This window comes from Arachis hypogaea, chromosome 11 (genome assembly GCF_003086295.3).
Source record: "Arachis hypogaea cultivar Tifrunner chromosome 11, arahy.Tifrunner.gnm2.J5K5, whole genome shotgun sequence".
Lineage (NCBI taxonomy): Eukaryota > Viridiplantae > Streptophyta > Magnoliopsida > Fabales > Fabaceae > Arachis > Arachis hypogaea.
Genome location: NC_092046.1, coordinates 141,733,328 through 141,750,100, shown reverse-complemented (window position 1 = coordinate 141,750,100; position 16,773 = coordinate 141,733,328). Strand labels below are relative to the sequence as shown.

Genomic DNA, 16,773 nt, shown 5'->3' with positions numbered 1-16,773 from the left:
AACCCAAAATACACCAAACATGATCTGAGTAACGCTATACAATGGCCAAAGCTAAGTCTCATTTCACACACATGCTCACTAATAAGTATAGAGCTAGTAGCTTTTTGATCTCTTTGATGATAAAATCAAATTTCTGGTATAAAGCATGCAGCATATATATATATATGCAGCTTTTTTATTTTTATCAATCGGGTAGAGATGGTGCCTATGCTTCTACATATTTAAAAAAATGACAAAGTCCGATCCAAAAGAAGTGAGATGTGGGGTATCAATTTAATCAATGTGTATATATATCTCACACGGTTTAAACAAAGTCTTTGTGTTTATTATTGTTACGGTATTATTAGTATTCCCTATATCACACTTTGGACTACCTTAATTATTCGCCATGTAGTATCCAACCCCCTTTTCTCTTTTTTTTTTTTTAATCTTTTTTATGGAAAAAAAATATTTAAATAAATATAACATCGATAATCTTACTAATACAATAATCACTGGTATATAGAAAAATGTCTTGAATTTTAGTCTCAATTCACATTAGTCCTCCATATATGTGTGTGTAGTAGTGGCAATAAATATCTAGCAACAAATTATTTTTGTGCCTTGTTATTATAATAAATGTGACTTTTCTTTTTGTTATAATGATTCTGAATAAACTTTTGGTATACATAATTCATAAGTCCAAGCATGTCCTATAAAAGTGGCCACAACAGTCCTATATATATAGATGTATGTGTGTAGACTCTAATAATTTTTTATATATTCATAGTCTTTTGAGATGATATTATATGTTGTCTATTATTTTTGTTTGTTACACATGTACATAAAAGTGAGGATCTAGAGAATATTAAGATGTAACAAAAGGTAAAAGATAAGAAAAATAACGGAGATGATATGTACAATAGACTTTATTTAATATATGATGCTAAGAATGGTACATACATACGTAACGAAGCACCTCAAAATCTTATAAAAAGGTCCCTTCGCTCACTTCTCACACACACACCCCCACTCTCTTCTCTCATCATTCCATCCTGGTCCCCGCTCCTCACTTCGTGTGCAATTCGTCCAGAAACCAATTCAAATCCCCATTTTACCCTTCCCTTCCTTAACATGGTTAATCGAGAGCAGAACCCTCTTCAGAACACATCATCATACCCGACAATTTCCGAGGTACATTATTATCCAACAATTTTAGCGTACACATAATAATAATAATAATAATAATAATAATAATATTTTTCTTAACTAATTTATTTATTTATTATTATTATTATTAGGTATTGGAGGAAATAAAGAGAATAACCGACATAGGGTTCCCAATATTAGCCATGAGCCTGGTTGGTTACCTGAAGAACATGAGCTTAGTGGTTTGCATGGGAAAATTGGGAAGCCTGGAGTTAGCCGCTGGAGCTTTGGCAATTGGGTTCACCAACATAACCGGTTACTCGGTTCTCTCCGGTCTAGCCATGGGCATGGAACCGCTCTGCACCCAAGCCTTTGGTTCTAGAAACTTCTCATTACTGTCTATCACTTTACAAAGGACAATCCTTATGCTCTTGCTCTTCTCTCTCCCCATCTCTCTCTTGTGGCTCAACCTCGAACCCTTCATGCTCTGCCTTCACCAGAACCCCAACATAACACGTGTCGCAAGCATATATTGCCGCTTCGCCATCCCTGACCTCCTTGCCAACAGCCTCCTCCACCCTCTTCGCATTTACCTCCGTAGCAAAGGGACAACATGGCCATTAATGTGGTGCACCTTACTTGCTATTCTCCTCCACGTTCCCATCATCATTCTTTTGACCTTCAAGCTTCACCTTGGCGTCGCCGGAATCGCCATATCATCCTTCCTTGCCAACTTCAACACTCTCTTCTTCCTCCTTCTCTACATGTACTACACCTCTGTCTCCCAAGAATTATCTCTAGCCCTGCCACTGATTAAGGGAGCACACCATGTTGGAGACGCCACGCTTAACTTCATCAAGGAATGGGCCATGCTACTCAAGTTCTCCATACAGAGTTGTCTCGCTGTGTGCTTGGAATGGTGGTGGTACGAATTCATGACAATCATGGCAGGCTACCTTTACAACCCTCGTGCATCGCTCGCCACCGCCGGCATAGTGATACAAACGACATCTCTTTTGTACACTCTGCCGACGGCGCTCAGCGCGTCTGCATCCACGAGGGTTGGCAACAAACTCGGAGCAGGGCAACCCGAAAGGGCGAGCTTGTCGACAGTGGTAGCCATAGGGCTATCACTGACAAGCTCGATCTTGGGGTTGCTCTGGACCACAGTAGGGAGAGAGAGATGGAGCAGAGTGTTCACGGATGATAGGGAGGTTGTGGAGCTAACAATGGTTGTGTTGCCGATAATCGGAGTGTGTGAGCTGGCAAACTGTCCGCAAACGACTTGTTGCGGAATATTGAGAGGGAGTGCAAGACCGGGTGTGGGAGCAGCCATAAACTTCTGCTCGTTTTACATGGTGGGAGCACCGGTGGCGATAGTATTGGCGTTCGTATTGGGAATGGGAATGGTGGGTTTGTGTTATGGGCTTCTAGCAGCGCAAATGGCGTGTGTGGTTTCGATTCTTGTTGTGGTTTATAAAACAGATTGGGAGAGTGAGTCTTTGAAAGCCAAAATCTTGGTCGGAAAGAGTCACAGCTTGTTATCATCACGTGCAGAAGAAGAAGAGGATCAAACACTCAAATGTGAAGAAGGTGTTGTCTTTCTCAACCCCCAATAACCTGCAATTGCAACAATATATACATTCATACGTGTACCCATCGAAAAGCATGCATGCTATGCTTTCTTATAATTATTAAAAGCTTCAGAGGGTAAGTGATGACTTCATATTATTGTTTTTTTTTTTTTGTTCGTTATGATAGTTTGTGCATATATTTTTTTCATGAGAAGAAGGTTAGAAGAGTACAAGAATTTATTATTTTTTATTATTAATTAATCGTTAATATTTAAAAGTATAAATTAAAATATGTGGTTGGATTATTAAATTAAAAAAATTATGTTGATAATTAAAAATAATAAATTTTAATGATTTTCTATTTTTTTTTAATGATAAATTACAACCATCTTATTGTCGCTTTCTTTTTCACCTTGATGCTTCTCCGGATCCATGCAAGGTTTGGTAACTCTAGCTAGCTAGATATTTAGATGGTTCGTTCACCACATGATTTTACATAATTGTAATAGTAGGGTTTTTTATCTCCTCAATCGTATTGGTTAACCCTAAGAAATTGATGATCATTTTTTTCTTTTTACACATCATTTGGTTTAATTGAAAAATATTATTTGTACACCAAAATCAGCCACTAAAATCAGCTACTAATATATTTGTGTATAAATACATATGTGGTTTAATTTATTTTCAATGTGTATTTTATACTGATAACTGATTTTGGTGGCTAATTTTAGTATATAGGTAGCATAACCCACTTTTATTATATACATCCAATGAAGCTCTCTCGGGCTTTATAAATGCAATGACAATGAAAACCTGTTGAATTAAATACGTGCGGGTTACGAATTAATTAAACACAATTATTTGTGATTAAACAATACACAACAACTAAACTTAGAATCCAAAATGGTGAGTTTAAAGTACATAAAGACACTGCAATCTCAGTCAAATTCAATTTTAATTTGCAATATGGGTATATAAATAAATTTAATCCTTATATAAAATCAATGAATAAGATTGTGATATCTATACCGTAAATAATGTAAAGGTTTGAGTTCAAATATCATTCTTTTATGATAAATCTTTAGTGTATAAATAATGAGTAGGCCACATTATGGGTAATCTCATCATCAAAAGAAGAAGATTAAGTTAATGATCACTGTTGCGTTGGTGATGAATAATACTTTTAATTTGATGAAAATATTTCGTGTTAAAATATAAAAATACTACCCAATATATATATTTTTCTAATATTTTAGATGGAATAATATTAAAAATAATGATGTCCCAACAGCGGATAATTCCGTTATATTATTTTGTTTTTAACCTCGTAGCTCGTTGGAAACAAGTAGGATGTATATATATACTTTTTGAGTTTCTTTTTATTATTATTATCGATCTTATTCATATTAGATGATCGTTATAATATTTAAAAGTTAGTATCTAGCTTGTTATAAAAATTAAAAATTAATATTTAATTTTAAAATAATAAAAATAAATCATTTTTAATTATTTAAAATTTATTATAAAAATAAATTAAACAAAAATTAAATATCAACTTATAAGTATGATAGAATTGACATTCACAAAAACATGTGGAAGCATGTGTTTGGAAAGCATGCATGTGCCGAAACACATGGTAAAAGGAATGTCATTATGGTACTTTCATTTATGATATGAAAAATCTAAACATAAGAAGTGTCTTTCATGACAATTATATGCAAGTTATAATCAATAATGATCTCAATATATATCTTGAGATTTTCTTTTTATATATACTTTGAACAAGTAATCTCTTTAGTGGCACGTCCCTTCCCACTTCCCAGCTTTCACTTCCATTTGAATAGATCAGATTAGATATTTAGTCATATGCGAACAAGTTTGGCACAAAAAGTATCGATAGGAAAGCGACATGTAACGGTTTTTCTCAAATAACTAACCCTGAATGAGAAGTGTGTGCATTAAGTTTTGAAATTGCATTTTTAGATTTTTTTATTCTATATATATATATATATATTTTTTTTTTTCAAAATTATGTTTCCATATAGAAAGAGGGAAGGAGCCGGTCTGCCGGTGTGTTTTCATACTATATTTAACGATAGGATTATCTTATCTAATAAATGATTTTTTTGAACAATATAAATAACTACTAATTAAATAAAAATATATTATATTTTTAAATTATTTATTTAAATTTTAATATTAAAATAACTATCAATATATATTTAGTAAAATGAACATTTAATATATCTATTACTCACATTATTTAATATTTTTATTGTCTATTTATAATTTTCTTTAACGATATCATTTTTACTAAATTTCTTAATGCTTTGTGTAAAATATTTTAATATTTAGTATCGTGATTAATGAGAATTTCTTGCGTATTTTGATAACAAATGAATGTTTTTATTAAATTTTTAAATATTTTACAAGTATAAAATATCTTTTATTTTATGAATTAATTTTTAAAATTAAATTAAATTTATTTAATTTTAATTCTAATATATTATTAGAATTTATCTAATACAATAATATTGTTTGGTTATGAATCATTCTAGACCCTATGCTTTATTTTTATATAATTTTTATTAGCTAAATTTGTAGGTTTGACATGTATCATGTATGTATTGGATTCGGTCTGTATTTCTAATTAATGAAATTATGTTGAAAAAAGAATTAAAAAAAAATAATAACGAAATGAGTCCATCAAAATAATATAATAAAAATAAAGTATATTTTTTATTTTTAAAATTTTTAAAAAATTTTAAAAATATTCTTAACGCTTAATTAATTTTAATATTATCTTTAATATTTTTTATAAGTTTTAATTTTACTCTTATTCAATCGTGCTAGATACTTAAATAGAATATCAGCCAATTATTAAGTAGGTTGTTAAAAAAATCTAGAAAACACCAAAAATAGTATGTTATTTCAAAAAATTAATTTTACTATTACAGTAAAAAAACAAAAACCATCTAAAATTCTAATCACTTCACTTCCTTCTCCCACATCTTTCTTCCCTCCCGCTCCTCAAAAAAAAAAAAAAGTCTCTCTTACATCTTTTTTCCCTCTCTCTTTCCAAAAAAATAAGCCTCCTTTTACTGTGTATGTATTTTTCTCCACTGCACTCTTACTTCTTTCTGTCATACGTTCAATTCTTTCTGCTGTGTTTTTGCTTTCTTCCACCGCGCATTTTTTCTCTTTTATGTATCTTTTTCTGACGTGGTTAACCTTTTTGTCGTGCTCTTGAGCACGCTGTTTCAAAGGAATACGACACCATCACTTCATCGGTTTTGGATATTATTTTGTTTATGATTTTGGATGTTATTTTTTCAGAATTTTTAGATGTTGATGATTGTTATGTATGGTTTTTTCTTATGTTTCTTGATTAAAAAAACATCCAAAACAAAAAAAAGAAACATCTAAAATTAAATTAAAAAAAATCTAAAATTATTGTAAAAAAAATTTAAAATTTAACAAAAAAATATCCAAAATATAATAAAAGAAACACCTAAAATCATTGTTGTACAAGAACTTTTAAAGGTGATCTAGAAGAGGAGGAGGAGGAAAAATATGGAGGGCGAGGCACAGAAAAAAAGAAGAAGAGAGGCAGAGAAAAAGGAGAATAGTGGTGATGGGGATCGGAGGATGCGTGTTTTTTTAGTGCAAAACTAGTTTTTAAAATTTTAAAATAATAATTTTTTGAGAAGTTAATTGTTTAGCTGTATATAGAGTTTGTTCCCTAAACCTTCTTTTACTCTTACTGTTAATTTTTTTAGTCAACATTTTTCTATCCAATTTTATCCCTATCTCTACAACAACCATCATCATATTATCACCAACACCAACATCATTACACATACATATTTCTTTCCATTGTACCCACCAGTCACTATTGTCATCTCATCCTCGCCACGAGCTTTTCAGCACCCACCACTCACTACACCACTAGCACTGCATTAGCCCACCCCTCCCCCTCACCCTAGAATACACCCACCATATCACCTATAACCACGACGCCCCCTCTCTCTCTCTCTCTCTCATTGAAGCCTTTGCCATTTTCTCTCTCACCGTCATAACTCAAAACCTTGTGCTCCCCCATCATAAATTCAGCCTTAATTCCACACAAAATTATTATTAACAACAACAAAATAATATACAACAGAGAACAATGAGAAATCAATAAAAAATTAAAATTAAAATCAAGAAAAGGTAAGATTTGGAAGAGGGAGAGTGAAGGTGGCGTGACGATATAACGGTGACAATGAAGGATCGTGGTAGGTTAAAAAGGTGTGATTTTGTTAATATTAATGTTGATGACGATAATGAAGGGATGCTACATTGAGGGAGAGCGTAAAGTGGTGAAATGTGGTGGTGGAAAGGTAGAATGGTCGAGTAGTAATAATGAGAGTGAAGGTGGTGCAGTGGGATGGTACGGTGGTGCAACACTCGACCAAAGTTGTGGGGTGGATTTAAGCTATGTTAGAAGGATGGAGAAAATGAGTGTATGATGATGAAAAAATATGGGAAGAAAGTAGTACATGAAAGAAGGATAAAATTAAAAAGAAAAACGTTATTATAGGTTGATTCTAAAAAATTAATGTAGGTTTAGCTGATATCTTGCTTTGCTTGTTATGATTGTTATTTATTTACTGCGGTTAGTTAGTTAGCCTTATTTAGAGAGGAATCTTTTCTATTAGGTTTTGTTAGTGGTTTGTTGAGATGAGTCGGTATGTGTATATATATTTCATATCCAAGCTAATAAAGCAGTTGCAGAAAATCATTTTTTTCAATACCAATTCTGGTTCTAACATGGTATCAGAAGAATTTCTCATACTCTCTACATTCTTTTCTGATTCTCTTCTCTCTTTCTCGAACCTTCCTTTCCTCTTCTTCTATTTCTTCTTTTCTCCCTTCTCTCCAACCTCAAAATTTTTTTCTGCAATGGCGGCGATCGATGAAGCCGATCCTTTTCTGCTCCATTCTTCCGATCAACCAAACCTTGCCTTGGTCATGCAAGTGCTCACCGATGACAATTATCCTTCATGAAAGAGATCGATGAAAATGACGCTCAATGAAAAAAACAAGCTTGGATTCGTTGGCAGCACGATTTCGCCACCTGAGGACGGTGCATCTCATTCTTCCAAGCTCCGCTAGCGTCGTCTGAACGACATCGTCAGCACCTGGATTCTCAATTCTGTTTTCAAGGAGATCGTATCGAGCTTGATCTTTGCTGGTTTTGCTCATGAGATTTGGATAGATCTAGGTCACCGACTTCAGCAAAAGAACGGTCCTCGAATCCATGAACTTCGAAAAGAGTTAATCAATCTGAAACAAGATTCTCTCTCTGTCTCTCAATTTTTTACTAAGCTAAAATGTGTGTGGGAGGAATTATGCCATTTTTGACCTTCAGTATGCTGTAATTGTGGCAGTGCTCGTGAATTTTTAGCTCATACTGATGAGGAATATGTTCTCTTATTCTTCATGGGATTGAATGATGTGTACCATCAAGTTCAGAGCCAAATTCTGTTAATGAAGCCTTTGCCTAGCATCTTTGAAGTTTTCTTGTTAATCGTTTAAGAAGAGCAGCAACGAGGACAAACTCTTGCTCCTCCAACAAGTAATGAGACGCAACTGGCTTTTGCTGTGAAGAACACATAATGCAACTATAAGATCTGGCAAGGGAAGAAAGATAAGCTGATATGTGCTCACTACAGTTTACTCGACCACACCAAGGGCAAATGCTACAAGTTGCATGGTTATCCACTTAATTAGAAAAAGCAAAGTCCAGCCATAATTCGGGTTAACCATGTGGACACAAGTCAGGACATTCCTCTTCAGCTTACTTTTCAACAATATCAACAATTAATGTCACTCTTCTCTGCACAAGTTCCATCCAAAATGCCCACTATTATCACTGTTGAAGCTTCAAGTGTAGGGGAAGGTAAACTCTTCTCTGTCGCTTTAATTTCCACACTTAGAGTTAAATCTTGGATCTTAGATTCTGATTGCTACTTGCCATGTGACCTATAATTTGGACAATTCCAAACCTTTAATTTGAATTGCAAATAAGTTTGTGGTTCTCCCTAATTATACTCGCATACCTATACTTACTTCTGGTTCTATTTTCTTATCTCAAACTCTCACGCTCATCGAAGTATTGTATGAATATGATTTCAATGAGTTCCTTATTGCTAAAGCAGCATTTTTATGTTCTTCTTTCTGATGTTGATTTTGTGATTCAGGACCTCCTAAACTCCAAGATGATTAAGAAAGATAATTGAATTACGGATTGTATGTTTACACACACAAATACACCAGTTTCTATGACTAAAGGTGTCAATGTTAATGAACCATCATGTAATAATGCCAATTGTGATAATACGTTAGCCATTTCTGATTCTTGTAATGCAATAAGTGCAAAATTGTGGCATCATAGATTAGGCCACCTTGCTTTTCATGTTTTACAGCATTTGCCTTTGAATTGTAATTCTTCAAATTCTAATGAAAATTCATTGTGTGACATATGCCCTTTGTCCAAGCAAAAACAATTGCCATTTGTTTCCAACAATAATCAGGAGTCCAAATGCTTTTCATTGATATATTGCGATACTTGGGGTCCTTACCATGTTGCTACACATTTGGGGGAGTGGTATTTTCTTACTTTGGTAGATGATCATAGCCGATATACCTGAATTTATTTGTTGAAAGCCAAATCTGATGCTGCTACCATCATTGAAAATTTTTTTGCAATGGCTCTCACTCAGCTTGGCTATGTGATTAAGAAGATTCGGTCCGACAATGCACCTGAGTTGTCTCTTACTGATTTTCTAAAATCAAGAGGTTCTCTCCACCAATTCAGTTGTGTTGAGCGACCACAACAAAACTCGATGGTGGAACGGAAGTATCAACTCCTTTTGAATATGGCAATGTGCTTGTATTATCAATCAGGTATTTCAATTTATTTTTGGAGTGAATGTGTACTTTTTTTATCAATAGATCCCGCTCCTCTATTCTTAGATGGAAGTTTCCTTACCAATTACTTTACAATAAGACACCCACATATGAAGACTTGAAGGTGTTCGGATACCTTGTCTATGCTTTGACTTTGCCTTATTCTAGAAACAAGTTCTCACCAAGAGCCATTCCAGCAGTTTTTCTTGGCTACCCGAGAGGTTACAAAGGGTACAAATATGATCTCAAGAATAGAAAGTTCTTTATTTCAAGAGATGTGATTTTTCGCAAATTGAATTTTTCCTTCAAGCTTGGTAGCACTGATTCTTCCTTACCTGATCCTTTTGATGATCATATCCTTCGTAAGCCACTTGAAGTTTCTCTTAACACACCTCAACCCTTTGCTCTTGTTACACTCGTTCTTATTGTGACACAACCACTAGTTGAGACTCCACAGCCGTTGAGACGAAGCCAGAGACTCCATAGGGCGCCTACTTATCTTGCAGACTACCATTACAACAATGTGGTGAATCCTTTCTAATGTTACATTTTTGTTCTTATGAGAGATTGAGTCTAACATACAAGAATTATTGTATACAAGTTTCTGATTTCTATGAACCCCAATTTTATCACCAAGCTGCCAAGTATCCTCAATGGAACATGGTATGGCTAAGGAATTACAAGCTATGGAGAATAACCGTACATGGGAGGTGGTTCCACTTCTGATCGAGAAACATTGCATTAGTTGTCGATGGATTTAAAGGTGAAGCGCAAGCAAGATGCATCAGTTGACAGATGCAAAGCTCATTTGGTTGCTAGAGAAAACACTCAATAAGCTAGTGTAGACTATAAGAATACTTTTTCACCCGTTACCAAACTCACTACTGTTTGATTACTCCTTGCTGTTGTTGCTGTGAAGAATTGAAAATTGTTACAGCCGGACATTAATAATGCCTTCTTGAATGGTGATCTTGATAAAGAAGTGTATATGCAATTACCTCAAGGATATCCCAGCAAGGGGGAGCAGGGGGAGAAGCTTGCATGCAAACTAAACAGGTCAATTTATTGCTTGAAACAGGCTTCGAGGTAATGCTTTACTAAGTTCTCCACTGCTTTGCTTAGTGCTAGTTTCACTTAGTCAAAATCGGATTATTCTCTATTCATAGAGGAACAAGTGATTCACTTGTCATGGTGCTTGTATATGTCGACGACATCATTGTTGCTAGTAAACTTGATGATGTAGTCACCCAAACTCAGCAAACTTTGCAAGGTGTTTTCAAACTCAAGGTGCTTGGCCTCTTGAAGTATTTTCTTGGATTGGAGATAGCAAAATCTTAGGAAGGCATTTATTTGTCTCAATGAAATTATGCCCTTTCTTTGCTTGAAAACACTGATTTTTTGGATTGTAAACCTGCCTCTATACTCTTGGATCCAAACATAAAACTTATTGTCACTGATGGAGATTTGCTCGAGGATGCAAGACAATATAGGAGGTTGATTGGCAGGTTGCTTTACTTCACTATTTCAAGACCCGATATTTACTTTGTTGTGAATAAGCTAAGCCAATACATGTCTTCTCCTCACACTACCTATTTGGATGCTATCTATCATGTTTTGAGATATTTGAAGGCTGCACCTGGGTAGGACTTTCTTTCCTTTTATCGGTCAAGGCATATGGGGATGCTGATTGGGGGAGCTGTGCCGAAACCAGACGATCCACTACCGGCTATTGCGTCTTCTTTGGCGATTCTCTAATCTCATGGAAGTCGAAGAAATAAGACACCATTTTCGAGGTCGACGGCTGAAAAAGAATATCGAGCACTCACAATGCTACTGTTGAAGTTGTGTGAATTATGAGGCTGCTTCAAGATTTTGAGATACAAGTTGATCCGACTTTCATCTTCTGTGACAGCAAAGCTGCAATCCACATTGTTGAGAATCCCACCTTCCATAGCGTACCAAGCATATTGCAATGGATTGCCACTTTGCTCGAGAACGTGTACAAGACGGTACCGTGAAGTTGGTGCATGTGTAGTCAAGACATCAGCTTGCCGACATTTTAACAAAGGATGTGCAGCCTACCTTGTTTAAGAACTTGATCAGCAAGTTGGGAATCATTCACATCTTTTCTCTAACTTGAGGGGGAGTATTAGCTGTTATCTTACTTTGTTTGTTATGATTATTATTTATTTATTGTAGTTAGTTGGTTAGCCTTATTTAGAGAGGAATTTTTTTGTTAAATTTTGTTAATGGTTTGTTGAGAAGAGTTGGCATCTATATGTGTATGTGTATATATATATTTCACATCCAAGCTAATAAAGTGAGTAAATCTCCATAGTGGTCACCGAGATTGATGCCGTGCACCAAAATCGTTACTGAGATTTTAATTGCACCAATTACGTCTCTAAGATTGGAAAATTGTACCATAGTAGTCCCTGACCCGTTTTTCGTTAACGACACACTGACGTGACTTGATGACGTAGACCTTTGGTGACACGTGTCACCTCATGATTTGGCCACGTGTAACGGTATGATGACGTGTCGGTCAACGACACGTGGCATGCTGACGTGGATGGGTATGCCACGTGTCGCAATGCTATTTGTCCACGTGTCATTCGCTATGTCATCGTTACATGTGCACTAAATTGGTTCCTTACTTTGCATCAAATGACTCATTTTAGTCCCTAAAATTGAATGACATGCACTAAATTAGTCATTTCATTAGTTTTTTCTCATTTTTTTTTATAAATTTAAAATTCTCATTATATATTTGAATACACTAATTTTAATTTTATCTTTTCACAAGTTATTTAATTAAATACAAGTGTTTTTATAAAATATTTGTAAAATATTAGTTTTAATTATACAATTTTTTTCTACAATATTTTATTAAAAGAATTATGTGACATATTGATATTGATTTAATAAATAGTGTAAGTTAAGAGTATAATAATGTTCCGTAATACAATTTTTTTAATATTTAACACTTTAATAAATATTTTAGAAATACTTGATAAGCCACTTATTAACTAATATAAATTTATTATTCTCATCCATTTTAAGAATGTCTGATTTTTCATATAATTAACTTCTCATAAAATTAATAAGATAGATTTATACTGTCGATTATAATAATTCATTTTATCTATAACTTAGTTAGGCGGCTTTTTCATGTATTACACTATTAATCAATATAAGTACTTATTGTAATCATGACTTGAACAGTATTAAAACAGATACAAATAAACACAAGAGGCAATAATAAAGTTTTGGTTTTAGTTAACATGTACCCTAATGATACAAGTTAACATTATTAATTAAAAAAATTATTATAAAATATGTATAATAAAAAATATAATTAAAATTAGTGTATAAAAAATATTGAGAATTTTAAATTTATAAAAAATGAGAAAAAAATTGATGAAGGGACTAATTTGGTGCACGACATTCAATTTCAAGGACTAAAATGAGTCATTTGATGCAAAATAAGGGACTAATTTGGTGCATATGTAACGATGACATAGTGGATGACATGTGGACAAATAGCATTGCGACACATGGCATAATCTGACACGTGATAAAATAGCATTGTGACACGTGGCATACCCATCTATGTTAGCATGCCACATGTCGTTGACCGACACGTCATCATACAGTTACACGTGGCCAAACCATGAGGTGACACGTGTCACTAAAGGTCCACGTCATTAAGCCATGCAGCGCGCCATTAACAGAAAACGGGTCAAGGACTATTATGGTACAATTTTTCCAATTTCAGGGATATAATTGGTGCAATTAAAATCTTAGGGACAATTTTAGTGCACGGCGTCAATCTTGGGAATTATTACGGGGATTTACTCTAATAAAATAGTAGTAGAAAATTATTTTTTCCAGTACCAATTCTGATTCTAACAGTAGATATAAAATTCAAACTTATAAAAAATATTAACAACATTTAAAACAAATTAAATATTATGGATATGTTTAAAATTTTTTAAAAATTTTAACAACAAAAAATATATTTTAACCATATAATAACATATCCATAGAGGGAGTAGCTATATGGGCCAAACATTATAATTGGGCCTTTCCTTTGTAGGCACTCGTTTTGTTGATTCGATTTGGAAAATATTTCACCGGCGGTTATGACCCAAAACCGGTCTGCACTTGTAGACACAGTTGTAAAAGGAATTGTTAGCCTTGGCAGTGAACATAGGAAATTAGGAACCACCGTTTTTGTTTTGGGGTGACGACTAACAATAAAATTCAAAATGCTCCATAGACCCACAAGAAGAAGCCTATTACAACTTAAAAAGGAGGAAAAGCAGTGGTACTGATTTACCAAAAAAAAAAAAAAAAGCAGTGGTACTGAAAACACTTCATCCCCCTGACCACAATAAAAAATATGTGAAAATAAAATAATAGTAAAAAGTTAAATGATTTCATATAATGTGTCTGCATCTCAATTATTATTTTTATATAAAAATTACTCAAACCAATTTTTATTTATTTATTTTTCATGTTACAAGAAGTTTGGATTCAACGAACAATTCAAAACAAGTCTGAAGATACTTGGTCTTTTAATTAGAAGTTTCAGTTTTATAGGTCTGGTCTTCTGGAAATGAAAAGAGATATTCTCTCGAGACTCTTATTATAATCAAACTCAGTTGCCGTAGTTCCAACAGAGTAAAGGGAAATACCCTTAGGGCCTTAGGCTATTCTATTTTGGTTAGGTGGAAGCAGGTTTAATTGTGAATTGAAAATAAACCCGTGGTGTACCGAACAAATATAAATAATGTCTTCTCCAATTCAAGCCTAGTACACTATACGAGGATAATCGAGACCTGCATATATATCTCTCTTTATTATTATGGCAACGATCCTCACCAGGTGCTACATACAAGTGTTATTAGTACACACACATACGTAAATACCAATAGGATTAGTTCAACCACAACGCTAAAAACCTCCATCAATTAATAGAGAAAACCTCAAGAACCGACACAATTTATTATTTTTTACTAGTATTTTTAGTCATTACTCTAATTTTTTTAGTCTAAAAATTTAGCATATATACTTTTAACTCATATTTTTAAACAATATTTACTAAGTACGGGCAAAAAAAAAAAAAAATTTGCTAATATTTTACCATTCTTCTAATATAAATGTTATATGGCTAGTACACTTGGGTTGATTCATCAGGAACTAACGGCGATTAGGCTACTACTATTATATGGATGGACTATGGTCCTTAACCTGTACGTGTAGATAAGAAGAGAAGCATTTATTCATATATCGTTTTCTTGTTGGAATGGACTACTAGCTAGCGAGCTAGGTTGGCGGCAGATGTATAATACAATTTGGATAGCGTACGTAAAGAGATTAGTGACAAGCATGAGAATAATATATATCAAATACCATTGGGCATGTTAATTTGTCAAATAATGCCATGTGTATTTAAATATCATACAAATACCATATATGCTTACATAGATCTTGCATCACTCAAGAATTTCGCGACTTGAGTCATGTTTTAATAGTTTTTTTATTTTCATTTTTTCTTCCATAAAGTGTTTTTTTTTTTAATAATATAATACAGGCAAATTATTCTTATACGGCGGCGCAGTCTCTAAACAAGCATGCGTGCAGCATTTGCGTCTCTCTTTTCTTTTTATTTATTGTGATTGTTGTGTCATTTTGGTTGTGAATTTGTGATGTGAGTGCGTGTGCGTTGAAGCAGAGTCCGTAGGTGCTTTCCCTTTTATAATTTGCAAGAATATATATAATCATATATATATACATTGAGAGGTGAGAAGATTAAAGTTTGGTTTGATAAAATTTTTTAAAGAAGTATAAGTATTTTTCTTTTGTGTTTGGTAAGTTAGAAAATTATGTGTTTGTATTTATAACTTTTAAAATTTAGAATACTTTTAAAAACATTTAATTTTTTTTTTAAATTAACTTATATTTATCAAAATTAAAAAATCTAATATAATCTCATATATTAATTAATATTTAAATTTAATTCTTATATTAATATCTATTATAATATTTTTAAATTTTAAAAATTAATTTATTAAATATATTTATTAAAAATTATTTTTAATTTAATTTATTAAACACAAATATTACAATTTTTAAAAAATAAAAATTTTACCGAACTAAATCTAAACCTTCACTTGGTATTATATGCATGCTGTATTCAGTATTTGCCTTTTTTCCTTTCTTCCTTTTCATTAATTTCTGCAAATGTACAGACGGTACAGTTTATGAATTAACTATTTGATTGAATGAGAGGAACTATTTAACTGAATGATGATAAACAGTGACGGATTTAAAAATTTTAAACCGTGGAAGTAAACATGTAATATATAAAAATAATAAAAAAAATTTAAAAATATATCAACGTATATAAAAATAAATAATATACAAATTTTAAATATTAAATCATTTTTATTTATTCATTATAAATATTGATATATTAATAAATAATAATATAATTATTAATTTATTTTTTTATAAATTAAATATAATAATAAATAAGATTAATTAAAATGATAAATAAATTATTTTCTAATCAATAATAAAAATAAAACGTATTTTTTATGAATTATATATGATAAATAACATTTTAAAAAATAAAATTATACACCAAATCTCTCATATTCTCATTATATATTTTATAAATTACGTAATAATTATTTAATTATTTAATAAAAAAGACTAAAAGTTAATTTTAAATAATAATAATATAATAAAATTTGTTACTTAAATAGATAAAAGTAAAAAATATGTTATTATTTTAATTAATTTTTAAATAATTTTTAATCCATTTAACAACTAATTATCAAAATACATGTCTAATACATATATATATATATAGGGGATATAACATATAAGAATGACATTCTTATATAAAAATGTGAAAATGTATTTATACTTATTGCATTAGATTCAATGGATGAGGTTAAACATACATAATAAATAATATATACAACTAATGCATTTAATATAGCTAGTAATTGAATTCATGAAAAAAAAAATTTAATAACTATTATATTTATAGCTATTATCTTTTATTTTCTTAAAATATACCTAATAAATAAATTAAGATAAT

General features: G+C 32.2%; 2 protein-coding genes across 2 annotated transcripts; both read left to right on the top strand.

Moving 5' to 3' along the window:
- The first annotated feature begins 966 nt into the window (after window positions 1-966).
- LOC112723096 (protein DETOXIFICATION 55) lies at window positions 967-2,945 on the top strand. The gene is made up of 2 exons (XM_025774338.3): window positions 967-1,173; window positions 1,281-2,945. Exons 1-2 carry the CDS (start codon window positions 1,114-1,116, stop codon window positions 2,745-2,747), a joined length of 1,527 nt encoding a protein of 508 aa, XP_025630123.1. The 5' UTR covers window positions 967-1,113; the 3' UTR covers window positions 2,748-2,945.
- A 6,509-nt stretch (window positions 2,946-9,454) lies between these two features.
- On the top strand, window positions 9,455-10,994 carry LOC140176255 (uncharacterized). The gene is made up of 4 exons (XM_072206195.1): window positions 9,455-9,606; window positions 9,702-10,182; window positions 10,594-10,742; window positions 10,823-10,994. Exons 1-4 carry the CDS (start codon window positions 9,455-9,457, stop codon window positions 10,992-10,994), a joined length of 954 nt encoding a protein of 317 aa, XP_072062296.1.
- The last annotated feature ends 5,779 nt before the right edge of the window (window positions 10,995-16,773 follow it).

What these genes read in the sequence shown, in the direction of transcription:
- LOC112723096 (XM_025774338.3), top strand. Translation starts at nt 1,114, where the DNA reads ATGGTTAATCGAGAGCAGAACCCTCTTCAGAACACATCATCATACCCG. An exon ending in CATACCCGACAATTTCCGAG is followed by an intron (nt 1,174 to 1,280) that starts GTACATTATTAT and finishes TATTATTATTAG; the next exon opens with GTATTGGAGGAAATAAAGAG.
- LOC140176255 (XM_072206195.1), top strand. Translation starts at nt 9,455, where the DNA reads ATGGCTCTCACTCAGCTTGGCTATGTGATTAAGAAGATTCGGTCCGAC. An exon ending in AACTCGATGGTGGAACGGAA is followed by an intron (nt 9,607 to 9,701) that starts GTATCAACTCCT and finishes TTTTATCAATAG; the next exon opens with ATCCCGCTCCTCTATTCTTA. An exon ending in ACTACCATTACAACAATGTG is followed by an intron (nt 10,183 to 10,593) that starts GTGAATCCTTTC and finishes AAATTGTTACAG; the next exon opens with CCGGACATTAATAATGCCTT.